General features: G+C 34.7%; 1 protein-coding gene and 1 pseudogene across 1 annotated transcript; both read right to left on the reverse strand.

The window, feature by feature from the left end:
- Positions 1-4,500: 4,500 nt before the first annotated feature.
- On the reverse strand, positions 4,501-9,347 carry LOC120151617 (annotated as a pseudogene).
- A 2,260-nt stretch (positions 9,348-11,607) lies between these two features.
- On the reverse strand, positions 11,608-13,875 carry LOC120151591 (methyltransferase-like protein 23). Its single transcript, XM_039163992.1, has 8 exons — positions 13,655-13,875; positions 13,455-13,559; positions 13,300-13,383; positions 13,122-13,172; positions 12,925-13,018; positions 12,742-12,826; positions 12,432-12,585; positions 11,608-12,351 (listed from the first exon to the last, which is right to left on the reverse strand). The coding sequence occupies exons 4-8, from the start codon at positions 13,158-13,160 to the stop codon at positions 12,325-12,327; spliced, it is 399 nt and encodes a 132-aa protein (XP_039019923.1). The 5' UTR covers positions 13,161-13,172; positions 13,300-13,383; positions 13,455-13,559; positions 13,655-13,875; the 3' UTR covers positions 11,608-12,324.
- Between the last annotated feature and the right edge of the window lie 5,143 nt (positions 13,876-19,018).

A 19,018-nucleotide genomic window follows, 5' to 3' on the forward strand; every position in this document is an offset into this window, starting at 1 on the left:
CAGATAAATTTCAAGGACGAAATTTTATTAGTGGAGGATAATTGTAATGGCTCGAAGAACCTTAATTTGATACTTGGGGTGGACTCGAACCAATGTGTAAATTGATTAAATTAAAAGGTGAAGTGTTAAGTGATATTGAGTATAATATAAATGGATTTAAGGCCCAAATGATAGGCCCGAAGGATGAAAGTGAAAGTAGAACAAAGAGAGAAAGATTCATTTTGTTATTTAACCTCTAGTAAAGAAAAATCTAGAGTTTGGTTCTGGTAAATGGGGTAACCATAGGTTTTTTTTTTTAAATAAGAGGGGGAAGGGATAGAAAACCATCATCATAACCATCTCCATCATCTTTATTCTTCTTTTTCTGTTTTATTTTCCATATTCTCATATTTCTCTTATTTGGAACCACATAGCCATAGATAAACATTATGAATATAATGTTCGATCCCCTTGTGGCTTAAGCTTTATTATAAGTAGTACATCTCCATGTTTTGGGAGTAGTACCTATCTAGGATTTGATGGGTTTAGATGAAAAAGAGAAAGAGTGTAGGAGCTTTAAAAGAGTGAATGTAACACCCCCAACCCATATCCGACCTGAATACGAGTTTGAAATGTCACATTAACCTTTCAAATCATTTTTTATATAAAATAAAGGAAAATTCAGATTTAATTTAAACATACGAAGTAATTTACATAAATAAATTCAAAAAGTTTACAAAAACTGTTCAGAGCTTCTACACTTTAATTCTTTAAATACGTGCCAACGTTATATAATACAATAATTAACATAATGATAAATTTATTCTGATATGATCTTCGATGACACTATGTTGTCCCCGCTATCTATCTTCACTTTGTAACTTCTCGGATCCTATGTGTGAAACACTCACACGCTAAGTCATAGACTTAGTGAGATATGTAACAAATAATCGAACTATAACTACTTAACAAATTCATGTACATTTCATACAACACAAGACTTATATGTACACATATCATTATTAACATTCTTATCATTAATTCATATAATCATATACTCTTAAAACTAAGAATGCATACAACATCATATAACTCTTGTAATACTTTTCACATTACAAAGCATATATCTCATACACAATGCACTTGTTTTTATCTTTCTTTATTAGCCCATGTATACTTCTGAGAACTAAAGATATGTGAGTACATTGAGGTTGTGCACATATGTTGTCACCACAATTCATATAAATTCCCACTAGGGCCATATGAAATTGTCTTGAAGGACCACGTGGAATGTCCCGAAGGACCACATATAACACATATATGTCCCGAAAGACCACTCCTTATGGACCACATACATATTCCAATGGACCAAATAGGTGTACTGAAGTACCGCCTATATGTTCCAAATGATTACATATATATCCCGAAGGACCATGTAGAACCCTCAACTCTTGGCATGCCAACTATACCCCTAGCTCTCAATTCACATAACATAGGCATTATCATTATATTTGTCACATATACTAATTCATATCACATAGTCATATAAGCTCATAGCTTCTTATCACATATATCATATAATATTCTTGTGGAGTCTCATATCCCACTATCACATATATCACTTTCACATATCTTTTGCCATGTATCTTATCTCTTATGATCATATAACTTATTATTACACATAGCTCATGGTCACATGATTTATCACACATATCGCATATAGAAATGCACTTACCTCTAACATATGCATGGACTCAGGTACATCTAAGCATCATATCACTACATGCTTATATTCATATACTCATGTAAACTAATATCGAAATTAGACTTTATCGCAAGTCTGAATTCCCTAACATAACTTACGCTCAATATCATGTAGTCACCTTGGTCTCACTGAACAATACCAATCTATTGTTTCTCTTTCGAATCTTACTTTGATGGCCTATCCGAACTTTGCTTTCGATCGATATCTACATAAATATACAATCCAATGAATATCAGAATTTGAATTACTCGATAAGATTCATACCAAAGTAAACTAAATAAAACACTAAATAACACTTTCCAACTTAAATAGTATCGGTACTACCAGCACAGTACCTATACTTCTAGGCTTGTAGTATCGATACCCTTCCATGGTATTGATACCCAATTTCTATTATGTAATTTTCCTGCAAGAATGGTACTGATACCTCCCTATTGTATCGATACCCCTGGTATCTATACTCTTCCTTCAGTATCGATACCTCATGAAGATTTATTACTCTTTTTCCTTATGGTATCGATACTGTTCATGCAGTATCGATACCCTGAGCATAATTTTCCCATAAATTGTCTTGTAGTATCGGTACTCACTCAACCAGTACCGATACTACTAACCCAAAATCTATTTCATAAACCCAAAAATTTCAAACACTTTACCCCAAACTCTATTTATTTAATTCTCTCTATACCTTAAACTAAACTATAGACGATTAAACCATCATTAAACAATATAACACTTCATCATCCTTAATAACTCACTATAACTCTTGAATTTAAGAATTTTACTAAACTTTCAATGTGTTCTAAATTGATTTCTAATACTTTAAACTTTTTAATCCTTCTTCTGACAAGTCAAATTATCAATAGAACTTCAAAAACCTCTTCTTACAAATAATTCATTTCTACACCCTTATTACAATTCCCTTTCTAATTCTCTCTTCTTGATGTTTTAAGCTTATATAAGCTTAAGGAAAGCTTATATAACACCCAAAGAATCAAAACCAACTTAGAAATTCAAGAAATCAACAGCTGCAATTCAACTTACCTTTTAAAATGAGACTAACGGGAAGAAGAAGAAGGAGATAAGAAAATAAGCTTCCAGATAACTCCTTCACCCCACATGCTTATCTCTTAATAAAGAGATAAATATCCTTTAAATGAAAAGACCACATTACCCTTAATTCTTTCCTTCATTGTTATTTAATCTAATACCAGAATATTTCACTTTAAATCCCTGAACTTTTCAATTTTTCCTAAATTAGTCATCAAATTTCAAAAACTTTCATTTTAGTCACTAATCCTGATTTTGGGATGTTACAGTGAAAGTGCTTAATTCTTGTTTATTATTATTTAGTCTTCTTATATGTGTATTAATTGATGATTCAATTTTAGTGAGGAAAGAAAGAGAAACTTCTCAAACTAAAGGGAATGAGAAAGCTTGAAGAATGAAGTAATGAGCTTTATTTTTAATGAACAAAGTTAAGGTAATGTGTTTCTATTCTTTGAGCACCCATGTGAACCATAATATTTAAATTAGTGAGTTGAAAGCATGTTGTATGCAATTAGTGCTATGTTTTTGGGGTTTTGGATATGGAGATGACAAATTCTGATGATGTAAATGAGAATTATATATGCTAAGTTTCATCGGTGTAAGTCTTTTATGAGCTTAATATTGAAATTAGATTGGAACTTGAATTTTTAGGTTGGAACCTGAATTTTAGGTTGCAAACCAGAGTTTAGGTTGTAAGCCATATTTTAAGGTTGGAATCCATATTTTAGGTTGCAAACCAGATTTTAGGTTGTAAGCCAGATTTTAAAGTTGAAAGCCAGATTTTAGGTTGCAAACCAGTTTTTTAAATTACAAGCAATGTGATGTATCGTATGGCTACACACCTAAATATGAAAGTGGTGATGTATTGTATGGGATACACATCCAATTACAAGCAAGGTTATGTATCGTACGTGTACACACCTAAATATGAAAGTGGTGATGTATTGTACGGGATACGCACCCAATTACAAGAAAGGCGATGTATCGTACGGAATACACACCTAAATATGAAAGTGGTGATCTATTGTACTAGATACAAACCTAATTACAAGCAAGAATCAAAGGTATTCCTTGGTAAAAGACCTGTTATATAATCAAGAAAGAAGATAAATGAGGGATGACTAGTAAGTTTAATAAGGTTAACGAAAGCTCGAGAATATTGTATGCTAAGCACGATTATAAGTTTTGAATAATGTTTGTGTAACATATTCCACTTACATTCTAAAATTATGGTTATATGAGTTTCTTTGAATAATCATACATTATTGGGCTCTTGTATCTCATACTTTAGTTGTTTACCAATTTTAGGACCTGATAGCTGATAGTAGATCCAGAGAGCAACGTCACTGAGGAATTCCATTATCTCGACTACCAGAGTACAATTTTAAGTTCTATAAGGGGAATGTGCATTCCATGTGTACTTGTGGTTGTATATATGTATTTAGTCTGATGTCTGGTTATATTTTGAACTGTTATATATATTTTGTGGATCGTGAAAGAGTCGGAGCTCCATATTTTGTATACAAAATATATCAGTTGTCATATGTTTGGTATTTTTATGTGAAATATGTTTTTTTTAAGAAATTTTAAGTTAACAAAATTTTTATTTTATGGATTTTGAGTCACTTTTGGCTGAATGTGACATTTTAAGCCTAGTGTTGACAAATTGGGTTTAAGGTGTTACACACTGAAATTTGATTAATTACCTACACCAAGAATACATCCAAGGCAAAAACTGGACCAGAGCCAGAAGCGATTCCTTGGTAATAAGGAGGTGTGGAGGAAGTAAGAGCTTTCGCAACTAGTAAACCTAGTGTTGCTTGCATGCAAAGAATAACAGCAACAAGCATTAATCAAAGATCAAGTAGACCCTGAATTTGGGGACATAACCATAAACTAATCCTCCAAATTAACAAAAATGAAAATCCTATACATAATAGGTGACTTAACATAGATCAAGCTCATATGGATCATTAAGTCTACAATTCAAATTCAAGGAATCAAATTAGGTGACAGAAAATAGGAAAAAGAACTTCCCAACAATATAAGAAATGTCAAGATTTTCTTTCAAATAAGTTGATGAACTTAAAGTATCTATAGATAACATAATTTTTATCTGTCATGCGAGAGAACTGCACTTTGGAGTATCATTATAAATAAATAAATCAGGTGCTTTAAACTGTTATCACAAGTTTTTCACAATACCTTTGAAGGTTCATTAACAGTCCACTTGAGTTTCTTAGAAAGTCAAATATAGCCAAATGACCAAAAAAACCGATATGAATGCAGCTATAATTCAACTGGCAGTGGCGTAAAAAGTAACAGGTGATGCAATCTTCCCAGTAACCACAACTGAAAACGAAAGTATCAGTCATAGTACTAAATTACGGCCGCATCGTAACATTTTTTAAGGTTACAATGACACAATATTGGTGCAATGCAATAAGGGAACCGCATCACGATTGTTGAGGTCAAAAACCATTACGTAACACCGCAACATGCTATAATTGCGCCGCAACGCCGCAACAAACTTTAAATTATTTGAAATATAAAATTATATAGATGAATTATTCTAATTTAATTCTTAAAACTGGATTATAAATATATACCATTAATAATATCGTAATAATTATATTTAAAATTAGTTACTTAAAATTGAATTAATTAAATTATTTATTAACGTTATTTTAAAATTAAATTAATTTAAATTTAAATTGATTTTTTCTCATATCTAAAATAGAATTGATTAATTTTAAATTAAATTTTTATATTAACATTAAATATCATAATTATATGTTTATTTATTATTATATAAATTTTGTATAAGAGAGGAATTCACTTTATAATACTATAATAGTATATGTATTTTATCTATTTACTATTTACTATAAAATTTTATCATACAATATGTTTTCTACCAATGATGCATCTTATGATGCACATAATGTGATGTCTTCTTCACATGGAATATGAATGAATCAAAACCAAGACAATGACGAAGATGTAAATGTTTTAGATCTGCCACACCGTTCATTTTGGTGATGAACTGTAAGATATAAAATATTTATATTTGTAATTATATATTTTTTCTTTCTAAGTTATGTAAAATGAACATTTTTATAATACAATATAAAAATTTGATATGATTTTAGTGATATTGTTTATATATTATTCATTATAATTGTTATTACTCATTATTCAGTATGATAGCACTTCTATGGTTTATATTTGTTCTTAATAAATTTTTATCTATGAAATTAAATTTTTATTTTCAAAATAAAATATTAAAAGAGTATATTAATATTAGTATATTAAAAGATAACTATAAAATGTATAAATATAATATTTTAGATGTATTCTGATTTTTAAGGAAGAAATCATACCCGCGATAACAACAACACGTTACGTAACGTTTGCAACATCCGCAACCGCAACACTGCAACCGCATTTGCAACAAAATCCGCCACCGCAATTTAATACAATGATCACAGTTGACACCACTGTGCGAACTAGTTGTCCCCAAAACCCTAAATTCCCCAATCACTTAAAGTACATCCTCGTCATCTCTAACCTCTTTGCAACCTGCACAATTTCCATTCAAAATCCTTAACTCATTCTTAAAGCAAACAGAATGAAGCCAAAAATAAAACCCTCTATTTACAGTACATTAAGACCAAAACCCACTACACAATCCAAAATTAACCAGCAACATTATCTTACTTGTGATATTTGTAGCTGTTTTCTCGGTTCTGATGCTACTGATTACAAGAACAATGCAACTAACTGGTTTCATTTCTCTTCTTTTTCCAATATTTTTTAATTATCCAGAATCAGAAAAAAGAGCAACCAAGCTAAACCATAGACACCCTAGTCGATGAAGTTGAAACTTCAGCACCAAATAAGTGAAACCCAAATAAAATTCTTGAATCAGTTAAGAAAAAGTAAATCTAAAATTAATATAAGGAGATTGAGAGAGTACCTGAGCGAGCTTTGCCTTGTAAGCATAATCATTAGAGGCAGTGAAACTAAGTGAAGAAACTGAGGAAGAAGAGACTCTGCTAATAAAAAAAGGTTAGATCTTTTAACATCGAGAGGATTCCAAGAAGCGAACGGGGAGAAAAGTGGCTTCATTTTTTTGAGTTTCGAGTGATGTAAGAAAATTTAGAGGTGAAAGAGTGAGCGGTGGTCGGTGACGGTGAGGGGAAGAGGGAAACGCGCCGCCACCACAAAAAGTTGGAGCGAGTTGCCAGCACTAGGATTTCAAATTGTGATCGTGGTCGTGTCTTCGGTCATTTCGAATTTATTATAATTGTGGTCGCGGGCGTTATTGGGTGCTATTACGGGTATAGCGAGTAACTCAGAGGGCGACGAAATCGTTATTTTACAGGCACTAGTAGTATTTCCATGATGATTATATGGTGTTGTAGGCCGGTGAAGTGCCAGCGGTGATGAGTTTTGCCAGCTGATTTTTAACTTCATATGTTTTTCTCTAAATTGATGGATATAAAATAACTTATGAGAGGAGAGCCAAACAAAAATTTAGATGAGGAGAATTAGGGGTGAATACTCGATTAAATTGAGTCAAATTTATATATAATCGAGCCAAATTTATATATAATCGAGCCAAATTTATATGTAGACATGTGATATGTATATATCATGCATAGAGTTAAATAATTCAACTTAAAATTTAAAAATTAATTTATTAATTATTAAAAATTTCAAGTTACATATATTTTATTTATCACTCAAATTTTATTTAAAAACTTTTAAGATAAATTTATAAAATTACAATTCAAACCAAATAAAAAATTTAAAAATTTTCAAGTATAGTCTAATCTTACTTTTTTTTTTTTACAAGGTAAAGGCAAATTGTGTCTAGGTTACTTCTTCCTTACACACGATTGATCTCACCTCTTCAGGTGGTTCTAATAGCTCATGCATTAACTGAGGAAGTGACCCAGCATATTTCACAAGTTCATCCGCTACAAAATTGTTGTACCTCTTTATGTTTCTGATCTCCACAATCCAATCCCGATCCATGTATTCATCAATGTGTTCCATGATTACCTTCTTCCTTGTACTGGTTTTATTATGTATAAAGTTCCTAGCAACGCTGCTATCAACTTCTATTAGAACCATCATCGTACCTAACTTCCATCCTAACTGGAGACCTTCATAGACTCCCTGAGCAACACCCTATCTTTTTGGAAAAACCCCTTGGTCATTGCCCCATATGATTTCTTATAACTCTTCCATACGTTGCTTTCCCGTGGTCTTATTCCTTGCTCCGTCCGTGTTCACTTTAACCTAGGGTACCTCTGGTGGCCGCCATTTCTCCACATTATTCTGTAGATTCTGATTCTCTTTGCACTTCGTAGGGTTTTTGCAATTATTTATTTTATTTACTACTCTGTTAACTCTCTCTAGGATGGTCTCATGTTCTATAAACTCTGGGTCGAATATTCTTTTGTTCCTCCTCTCCCACAAGGTCCAAAGCAGCATACTGAAGAGAGTAGGCCAATCATTTTCTTCACTTTCGACTTTATACTTGTTGCTCAGGGTATCTTTAAACCATAGTTGCACATTGTTACTCAGGAACTCCTCTAACTTGTTAGTTTTGATCAGTTGTTTTCCAAATGATAATGGTTAAGAGACATCCACGAAATATGTGGTTGATGTCTTCCACTGGGTCCCTGAACTTTAAGCAGCTACTATCAGTGGTCATATGACTTCTAGTTCGTTCAGCGTTGGTGAGAAGTCTCACATTGCATACAATCCATAGGAATACTTTTATTCTCGGCAAAGTTTGGTGCATGTTGAGAATCCCTATATCTCCTAGTTTTGATCAGATGAGTTACCGATTATTGCTTGGTAGGTCCTTCGCACCGTGAATAGCATGTTCTTCATTCTTTTTCATCCGAATGTGTCTCTCATGTCTTCTCTGATTGGTGGGAGGATAGCCATAAGGTGGTATTGTGCTTTGTAATCAATTAATTGCCCCAAAATATTCCAGTTGACTTCGATCATATCTCTAACTTTAATGTTGGTCATGCCAATACTATTCGACATAGTGCAGTGATTACTAAGGGATCCAGTTCTGGAATCCAATCATCGCTCTAAAATTTAATTTGCCTACCATTTCCAAGGTTCAATGTGATATTACTCTTTCATGTTGGCCATAGTTTGCTTAAGCTTTCCCATATACGAGAGCGTTGACATCTTTGTATGGATTCAGGGAGCACCTCAATGACTTTAGATTTACTACGTAGGATTTAAACACATATCTTACATAGTTGCAACCACTTTGAAGCCTAACTTCATAAAAAAAAAAGCATTATTCTGTCTCATTTTCACTTAAAGCCAAGGCCTCCATTTTTTTTTGTGTTTTTGCATAATTGCGTCCATTTTACAAGGTGGATACCTCCTTCTTCACGGAATCTCCACCAAATGAAGTTTCTGACATGTCTCTCAATACCATTGCAAATGCAGTTGATAACTCTCCAAAAGAGTTTAGGATCCTTTTACCTGGTTTAAGTTTGGTCTTTAGCATCATTAAGAGCATATTAGGATAATTTGTATATAATTTTCACATTATTTGCATCATAAGAATTAACTGAGGTGCTTTGGGTTGGTTTTGGTTTCATTGTTGAAAAACGATACGTTGATGTTGTAGCATTGCTTGAAGCTGCAGATAATGTTGTGCAGAGGCTGTAACAATCGATGACTAATCAGGCGGTTAAGGGAACCTTCTGAAATGGACAGTTGGAAGGGACAATTTTCAAATGGTCAAAAATACCTGAAATGTGGAAAAAATTCATTGGTTAAAGGACAAAATCCTTAGCCTATAAATTGGAGAGCTCTTTGCATCCTTTGGTATCATATTTTCTACCTCCAATTATTTTTCACCACCACTTTCGATCAGCCATGATAGCTTAAGTCCCTCACCGGAGAGCGCTACAGCAACCTGGGAGCTTTGTCGACTAGCATCGATGGTAAAGAAGATTCATTTTCTACTCTTACTCTTTGTTAGATATAGGGAAGTAGCAAGTAGACTTGACTGTTATTTAATTTCTGTGGACCAGCATTTCGAGCTGGAGAAGTGAATAAAACAATACGAGTAGTAGCGATCCAAGAAATTAATTACCTGCAGAGGCTAAGATCAGTATTGGCAACGGTTTGTTATAGTCATAAGAAAAATTTTCCGGTCTCTGAAGCCATCGTTCGAGTCTTTAATTACATTATGGATACTTCTTTTTTTGGCTTGTTCACATGCTTATCGGTTGAAAGGTTTATGCGGGACATACGGGATATCAAAGAACAACCTTTTCTAATCCATCATCTCGATCTGGATTTAAGTTACGTTTTTGTCAATAGAGAAGGGTTGAAAAAGAAAGAAACTGATCATTTTTTTTAATGAAAATCAAGGCTTTTTTTTAAGTTTTTGATAAAAATGGAAAGTGCTACGAAATTAATATAGGTAGGGCCTGTGGGTTTATTAAGCATAGTTTTCATTAATTTATACACAGATGAGATGGACCGAATGGTCTCTGTGATACTTCCGCGGGACTGGAAAGACTTTTGGTACCAGACTATGAACTTTGTTGTGGAATACTTTCAATTATGTTTTATGTTTTGACTTTGTGTTATATGCTGCTACACTTTTAAAGGTAATTGTAGAAATACAATTATCTTCATGAATGTTTATTGATGATATTTAGAGATGAAAATCAATAATAGATGTACTACTTTTGTTCAGCGTTGGTTTGCTGAAAAACAAATTTCATGTGAGATATATGCTGCCCAATATCTAGCACTATTAATTAGGGGTGTAAAAAACTGACACGGCCTGTAAAACTGACTGAAATCGACTCGAGTTAAAACTGTTTTTGACATGCACTGTGACGATCCGAAACCGACTTAAGTCGGAACTGGTGTTGACCTGAACCCGAGTTGAACCTGGAAATTGTGGATATGAACCGGACCTGCATCCGACTTGAACCCGAATTGAACCGAAAATATGATACTCGAATTTGAACTGCATCCGACTAATATGAACCCGAACCCAAGATTGACCTGGTAAATAACTGGTATTACCTGACCTGTTATGAACCTGACCTGTAATTGACTCAACCTGTAAATGATCCGATATGTTGTTAAAGTGATATGATATTATCCAGACTTATAAGTGAAGTTAGAATTAATATAATTATGTTATTTTAAATTTATAATAAACTTATGATAATTAAATTATTATGATAATTAAATTAATATGATTACTTTTTGAAATTTTATCATAAATTATTATGATAATCAAATTAATATGATTACTTTTTTGAAATTTAGTTTTATATTAATTATAATTTGTATATTATAAATTTGATTTTTATGTTAATTCCAATTCATAAATTTCTTTATATTTCTTATATAATAAATCTTATTTAAAATCACTAAATTAAATTTAAATATTATCTTATTAAACTTGATTTTATTAAATTATATTAACTAAGTTAAAATATTCATAAATCTAATTTACATTTAATGTAAAAATTGAATAATAATTTAAGTAAACTTAACTTGATATTTTAAAATCAAAATATATTAATTGAAATAGATTTATTAAATATTAAAAATTTGAATAACATTACAAATACTAAATAAATATTTATAAATGAAGGTAATTTTATTACACTTGAAAATACTAAAATTACAATAAAATCAACTAAACAAAATAAATGTATGTTGAAATAAATACTCTCAGATCTTATAGCTAATGTTTACAAGGCTAAAAAGCCTAACTATACTACCAGAAATATCATCATCGAGCATATACCTAAATACTGCCAACATGTTTAATTATGGGCAACTTTCTAGCTTTAAAAGCTAAAATGCCACCAACATAATTAAACATGAGTAACTATTTAGATAAGAAATTATAAGGTTCTAAAATTGATTTAAGTCGGACCAACAACAATAATTTACATGGCATCAGTGAGTAATAGACAACATCAACCGACAAGCATCAATGTACCAATTCAGCAAGCATCGTTGCATCGATTCAGCAAACATCCTGCATTAAGAAAGCATACAATCAGTGGTAAAGCCAAAGGGAATTCGATGGCTAACAGTGCCAAACATTTTCGACTTTACCAAACTCTTACAAATATCAAGTAGAAGCAAGCGATAAGTTGAGGTATTCTCTACAAGACTACAATGGAGATATTGGAATTAGCCGTGTATCTCTAGGTTCAACATCAGCTCGACTCGACAGACAGGACATACATATGCCTCAATGATAGAATACTCGGAGTGAAACTAAGAGCAACATTTGACAAGCCATTTTCTAACTAATCATAAACATAAAATGGAAATAGTTTCCGGCCATTGTCTGCAACAACGAAGTGTTATTATATTATTCGACTTGAGCTTGTCTTTAAAGGCATAGCTCAGTTCTGATACGAAGAGCAGTATAAGTCGGTTAATATAAGAATGAATTAAAGTCGGTTAATATAAGAATGAATTAAACATGATCATCTAGCACCAGAGGAAGAAGTTTCCTGCAGCAATCGAGTAAGAATGAACATAAGAATTGACTATGCAAAAAAATTATGCATTCTAATCTAATGTTGTCAATTACCTCAATCTGCTCATGGCTCAACACAATTTCAGCCAACTGAATGTTTCCACTAAGCCTAGCTGCCTTATCGGATGGCAATAACGAAAAACCGTCTACAAGTTTCACACATTTGAGTCCCCATTTGACCATTAGGAACTCAATAAGATGATGACCGCTGCACATTATTAGTCAGTATAAAGTACAAACAACTAAAGAACTCGATTTTGGAGAACAAGATAACAGTCCCCATCATAATTTCAGTATTGAATACTAGACACTCTGGACCAAAATATATCAGAATACAAACGAGACAGAATAGGAAAAAGAGTACCTTCTATTATGATAAGTTGTTATGAAAACCGAGCCTGGATTATTTTGAAACAGAAATGTCACAGTAGCAAAGAGGTCATCAAAGGCTAATCGACACAAGGCAGTTATTGTTTCGTTTCAGCATCGATTAATTGATTCCCGAAAGAAAAGGCAAAATAACTAGCATATCATATATCGGTTTTACCTCGTGCATCATAAAGAACATCAGCCCCAAGAATAATTTTCGGGAGTAAACTAAATATGGATTCATCCCAACTTCCCCATGTTAGTCCTAATACCTAGAAACAAAACTTAAATCCATGAAAATCGATTCGCAAGGCTGATTAAGTAACAGTGTATCCAAGCAATCAACATAAAATCATTTTTATCGAAGAAACTCACTTCACACTTCAATTTGTTTAGTTCACAGACTGTTCTCATGTTTTCCAACACCTGTATTCATATCAAACAGAACATGTACACAGTACATACAAAAGTATCAGTTGCAGTCGTAAAAATCAGTTTAAGCAAAAACAAAATTAGGCCGATAAAAAGATATAATCAAAACAATAATTTCCACCAAAGTAATTAATTTTGGATAAAATCATCAAATTTCAACTAAAAGACACTGCATCAATCCAGGTAAGCAAGTTCCCGCTCCAAGCTGCAAAAGAAACAAATAGCAAAATTTGAGAGACAGTTAAGCTACATTTTAAATTTATTTGTGAGAAATACCTCGACTACATCGTTCCCAGAAAAGCGAGATCTCTGTTGCCAAACATACTCGGCCAATACGATGCTACAAGGCCAAACGAATAAGCCATAGTCTTCTTTCATGTTCTGAGCATCATGGAAATGAAAATTACACCCAAATCCTTAAAGTTTTTACCCTTTTCCCCCTTTCAGTGTGTTTTGTGAATTAAAAATAATAATACCTCAATGATCGATGCGGAGAAGGTGGTTTTTTCAGAGTCGCCGAAAAAATGACGACTTATCGTCTTCATTTGTTGATGAGCCACCGAAAAGATAATACTTCTTTTGTTGGGTCGATCAATTTGTTAGACTTGAAGGGGAAGGGAAAAGAAAACTCCAGTTTTGATTTAATTAGGGTTTGATATGACGGCAAATATCAACACGGCTAATTCCAATATCTCTATTGCAGTCTTGTAGAGAATATCAATGCTAGGCTCGATGAGTCTTTTAAACAAATCTCAAATAGTAGAAGTTAATAGTCCGGGATGGAGTTGGGGTAGTTGTCGAATTGGCGCGCCCCTGCAGCGCGTTTAACGTTGATTTGGCGCCATGTAGGGTAAGGCGTCCCATGAAGCGCGCCTTATGCTGACATGAGATACACGTGTGTATAGCGCGGCCCCTAGGGTGCGCCTTAGGCCACGTAAGGTATAGCGCGGGACAGGGGTCGCGCCTTACCGTTAATATAATTATGTTAGGAGCGGACCAGGGGCTGCGTCTTAGCTTTATCTAATATAATTATGTAAGGCGCGGTGCAGGTACCGCGTCTTGTAGCTCTTCCCAGTTATAAATACCATTTCCCCACGGTAACTCCTCACATCTCCTTTATTAGGCGCGGACCCTGGGGTGCGCCTTAGGCCACGTAGGATATAGCGCGGGGCAGGGGCCGCGCCTTACCGTTAATATAATTATGTCAGGCGCGGACCAGGGGCCGCGCCTTACCGTTCATATTTGATTCAAAAGTTCGTGCGATTTTTCATTATTAGGTATTTTTGTGATAATTTTTTTTATTATACTTATTGTTTATTATGATTATTTGAAAAAGTATTATACTAATTGTTGTGAATTAATTTCTGTGTTTGTAAAATTAGAAAGCGGTAGCATACATCGAAATAGTTTTGCGGTACATGTAATAATATAAAATTATATTATTTAAATTATTTATGTTTATGTGTAAAAATTTTATTGTGTTATATTTTCGTTCATATATTATTTATTTAATTAGCTTTGTTTCAGTTGTTTTTTTTATAGATATAATATTGCCGCACTTTTAAACTCAATGAATGGCGCGACTTTCAGCTATTGTTTATTATGATGGTGAAATTCGAGAAGATGAAGCCGACGTTGTTTCGTATCAAATGAGCGTGTTAAAATATCATTGAAGAGAAACATAACTCTTGAGGAGCTGATAACGAAGATTTCGAGAAAGATTCATGTTGGAAGTAGTAGAAGAATGTCGTTGTTGCAGTACAGATTTCCAACATCATTGTTGCCATTAACTTATCCAGCGTTCGAACTATCGAACAATGATGATTGATTCTCAAAGTAATTATTCATATGGCGATATTGAGATGTATGCAAAGTTTGTTCAAGTGCGTCATGTTCGGGGTTAATCATTAAGCTCCCACTATGGGCTGGCTGAACAAGTTGATCAAGTTGACAGCCCGACGACAGTAATATGTAATGATTTTAATGTCATAATGAGGAGACATTCATCCGCAACTCCTTATGATATGTACCGAGGTGGGTCGACAAACAATCCGTATGGCAGCATCGCATCCAGTTCAAGGGGAAAACATTCATCTGCAAATCCCTTTGACCTTAATATGGAGATGCCATCGACGCAACAGTCTGTTCAGTTTCCATTTGACACGATGGCTTCAAGCTCTAGGGGGCATTCAACTGCGAGCATTTTCGATCTGAATGTCGATATGCCTTCCAGTTCAAGGGGAAGGCGTGCAAGTAGTAGGTTCTTCGACCTAAATGTAGAGAGCATGGAGGAACCATCATCTCCACTAGAAGAACCACTTCGTGAGCCTAGTGCGGATGGTGCTGAGACTAGACTATTCATTCACCCAGAATCACCGCAATTCAACTCCGATGATGATGATGATATGGATGAAGTTCCAACAAATGTGGCACAAACTGACCCTCCATCACACATGTATGAAGCTGATTATGGTGTAATGTATACGCCAGCATTTGCAGATATGCCTCATCTCGGTGACTATGGATATTACTCATCAATAAATAATTATAAGTTATATTTAGGCATGGAGTTTTCAAGCAAAGAAGAAGCGATGATTTCTATAAAAAATTACAATATCCGTAATTCTGTTCAATCGAGAGTCGACCGCTCCACGACAGAAAAATATGTATGCTACTGTGCCCGATGCGAAAACGGATGCAATTGGATGGTTCGCGTATCGAAGAGGAAGAGGAAAAACAACAAATGAGAACTAACAATATACAAAGGTCCTCACACATGTTGTTATGGAGGGGCCAACCAAGATCATCCCAACTTGGACTCGGAAGTGATATGTCAAGCCATCATGCTCATGGTAAAAGCAAACTCTCATATAGCTGTTGCTGTGTTGATTTCAGCTATACAATCGCAGTATGGGTACATTGTCTCCTATAAAAAAGCTTGGTTGGTAAAACAAAATGCCATTGTCAAACTTCATGGCGAATGGGATGCATCTTACAACGAACTTCCAGGCTGGTTTAGACTAGTACGTAGGTTGAATCCTGGGATAATTGTGGACTTCGAAACCTCCTATGCATACCATAATGATCGAGTTCTTCGCGATCGATGCCAATTCTACCGGATTTTTTTGGACTTACCCACAGTGCGTTAATACTGTCAAATACTGCAAACCTATGGTCCAGATCGACGGGACTTTCTTGTATGGAAAATACAAGCATGTTTTATTATTGGCAGTTTTCCAAGATGGCAATCGCAACATTCTTCCAGTTGTTTTTTCTCTTGAAGAAGGAGAAGATACAGATTCTTGGGTTTTTTTCCTCCGAAATTTACGTGCACATGTTATCACGAGGGAAAAAATATGTGTCATTTCAGATCGCGGAGCTGGGATCAAAGCAACAATGGAGTCTTTGGGTCCAATGTGGCAACCACCCTTTTTCCAACATAGGTATTATCTCCGACACATTGCTACGAACTACCATGGAAGATACAAGAAGAATGACGAGCGTCAATTACTTGTGCGCATGGGTAAGTGAAACTGATGTAGTTTTTTTTCTTTCGATCCTTTTGATCTGGTTAGTAAGTTATACATTTTTTGATCAGGTTATGAACTTCTTCCTCGAACGTTTGAATCAATGCGTCAAGATTTACGGGCGAAGAACGAGGAAGGATACGATTACATCAGCCTCATCGATAAAGAAATATGGACGAACGCATATGATGGTGGATATCGATATAGACACATGACGACCAACTTGGCAGAAGCAATCAATTCAACCTTAAAGGGTGCATGTCACTTACCTGTAGAGGCTTTGGTAAAAACTATATATTTTTCATTTGGGGGCGATTTTTGCGAAGCTCGGGGGACAAGCTCAAACCTGGATGCAAGGCGGTCATGTCTATCACCCTAGATTAGTTGCAGATTACAAAAAAAAATTGATGCATCAAATGGAATGTCTGTATCTGACTTCTCTAGAAGGCATGAAATGTTTCGTGTCACAGAGCTGCTACGACATCTTCAAGGGATTGAAGCTTTAAGAGTAAATCTACGGGACTGAACGTGTGACTGTGGATTTTTTCAAACTCTGAAGTATCCATGCTCTCATGTGATAGCAGCTTGCTCGCATATACATCAAGACTATAACCATTTTGTGGATCATGTATACATACTATCTGAAGTTTTTAAGGTATACGAATTTGAGTTCACCCTATAGGTAATGACAAAGACCCTGATAGAGTTCAAGATTGGCTTTCGATTGTACCAAATCCGAGTTTATTGAGGGAGCGTGGTCGTCCAAAATCCAATCGAATTCATTGCGATATGGATATTCAAGAAAGATCTAGATAAGAAATAAGATGTGGGCATTGTAGAAACCCATGACACACTAGAAAAACATGTCCACTTCTGTTGTCATCAAGTAACAATTGATGAGGAAATGATGTAGTTGTTTATCAATTAATAATTATTGTACTTTAATTTGCATTTACTTCAAGTTAATGTTATTCGATAACCGCTGGTGAAGATTAAAAATGATACAATTATACGAGATTGGACGTTGGCGTTATATTAACGAATAACTGATATTAACGATACAATAAGTATTAAATGGTAAATGATAATCAAATTACAATAACTAATATTAAATGGTAATAAACAAAATTAAGCAAAATAAATTAACAAAAAGTCCAACAAATTTAAAAAAATAAATTAAAATAAATCCAACCATATTAACGAATTAAAGTAAGTATTAAATGATAAATAAAAAAATTACAATAAAAAAGTCCAATAAACAACTACAATAAAAAGTACTAAATACAAATATAATAAAAAAACAAAATCTATTGATGCCTGCGACGCGAATGTGTTCCACAGGGCGGTGGCTGTCAGTCTCGAGGAGGATTTCTTCGTATCACTGGTTGTGACTCCTCGCTGTCATCATCATCACCATCATCATCGTCGTCGTCGTCGTCTTGAGTAGCTAAATTTTGTTGATGAGGAGCTGATGATGATGAAGCACCTCCATAGAATAAGGACCCTAGAGATGTATGACTGACTATCCCACCGGCCTGCGAAAACTGGGAAAACTCATAAAACCCAGACATCGTTGAGTGTGAAAACTGTACAGGAGGTATCTGTGCTGCGGCCATGGGTGATGAGGATGAACCCGCCAAATATTCAGCATATGAACCCCAAGTCAGATATGCAAATATAGACCCATAATAGCCTCCAGGAGGGGTCATAAAACTCTGTGAAGGTGGAGGCGGCGGGGTCATAAAACCATGTGAAGGCGGGCAGCATCTGGTAATGGAAAGGTGGTAACGGTATCATATATGGTTGCAGTATATAAGTCACTACAGATGGTGACTGCTGTGAAGGTCCTGCTGGTGCAGCTGAGGATGAACCGGAAGCACCTGCTCTCCGTCCACGAGTCGGGGGACGATGGTACTGTGTCGATGAACGTCTCTGTCGACGTCGTGGAAAAGTCCGCCCTCGTACATCCTCGGGAAACATAAATGGATTCTCATTTCTGTTGAACCACTCATAATAATCATCACCAACCGTCAAGTCATCAACATAAATGGGCTATCTACGGGGAAGGCACCGATGTCGATCCTCCCACAACACGACCCACTCATGATGCCTCACCAGCCAATCTGTATCGATCTTGCCGCGTCTATATGTGCTATTCAACTCGTCTATATTGCGAGGTGCTTCCAGAATTGGTTGAAAACAACCAAATTGCCAGAGCACACGATCAGTGGAGTGCCACTCGAAGGTCGCATAACAGATCAAAGGGACCATCTCCATCCAAACATCTGATGGGCCCCTCAACTCAGGTGGGAT

This window comes from Hibiscus syriacus, unplaced genomic scaffold (assembly GCF_006381635.1).
Source record: "Hibiscus syriacus cultivar Baekdansim isolate YM2019G1 unplaced genomic scaffold, ASM638163v2 tig00111061_pilon, whole genome shotgun sequence".
In the NCBI taxonomy this organism is placed as follows: domain Eukaryota; kingdom Viridiplantae; phylum Streptophyta; class Magnoliopsida; order Malvales; family Malvaceae; genus Hibiscus; species Hibiscus syriacus.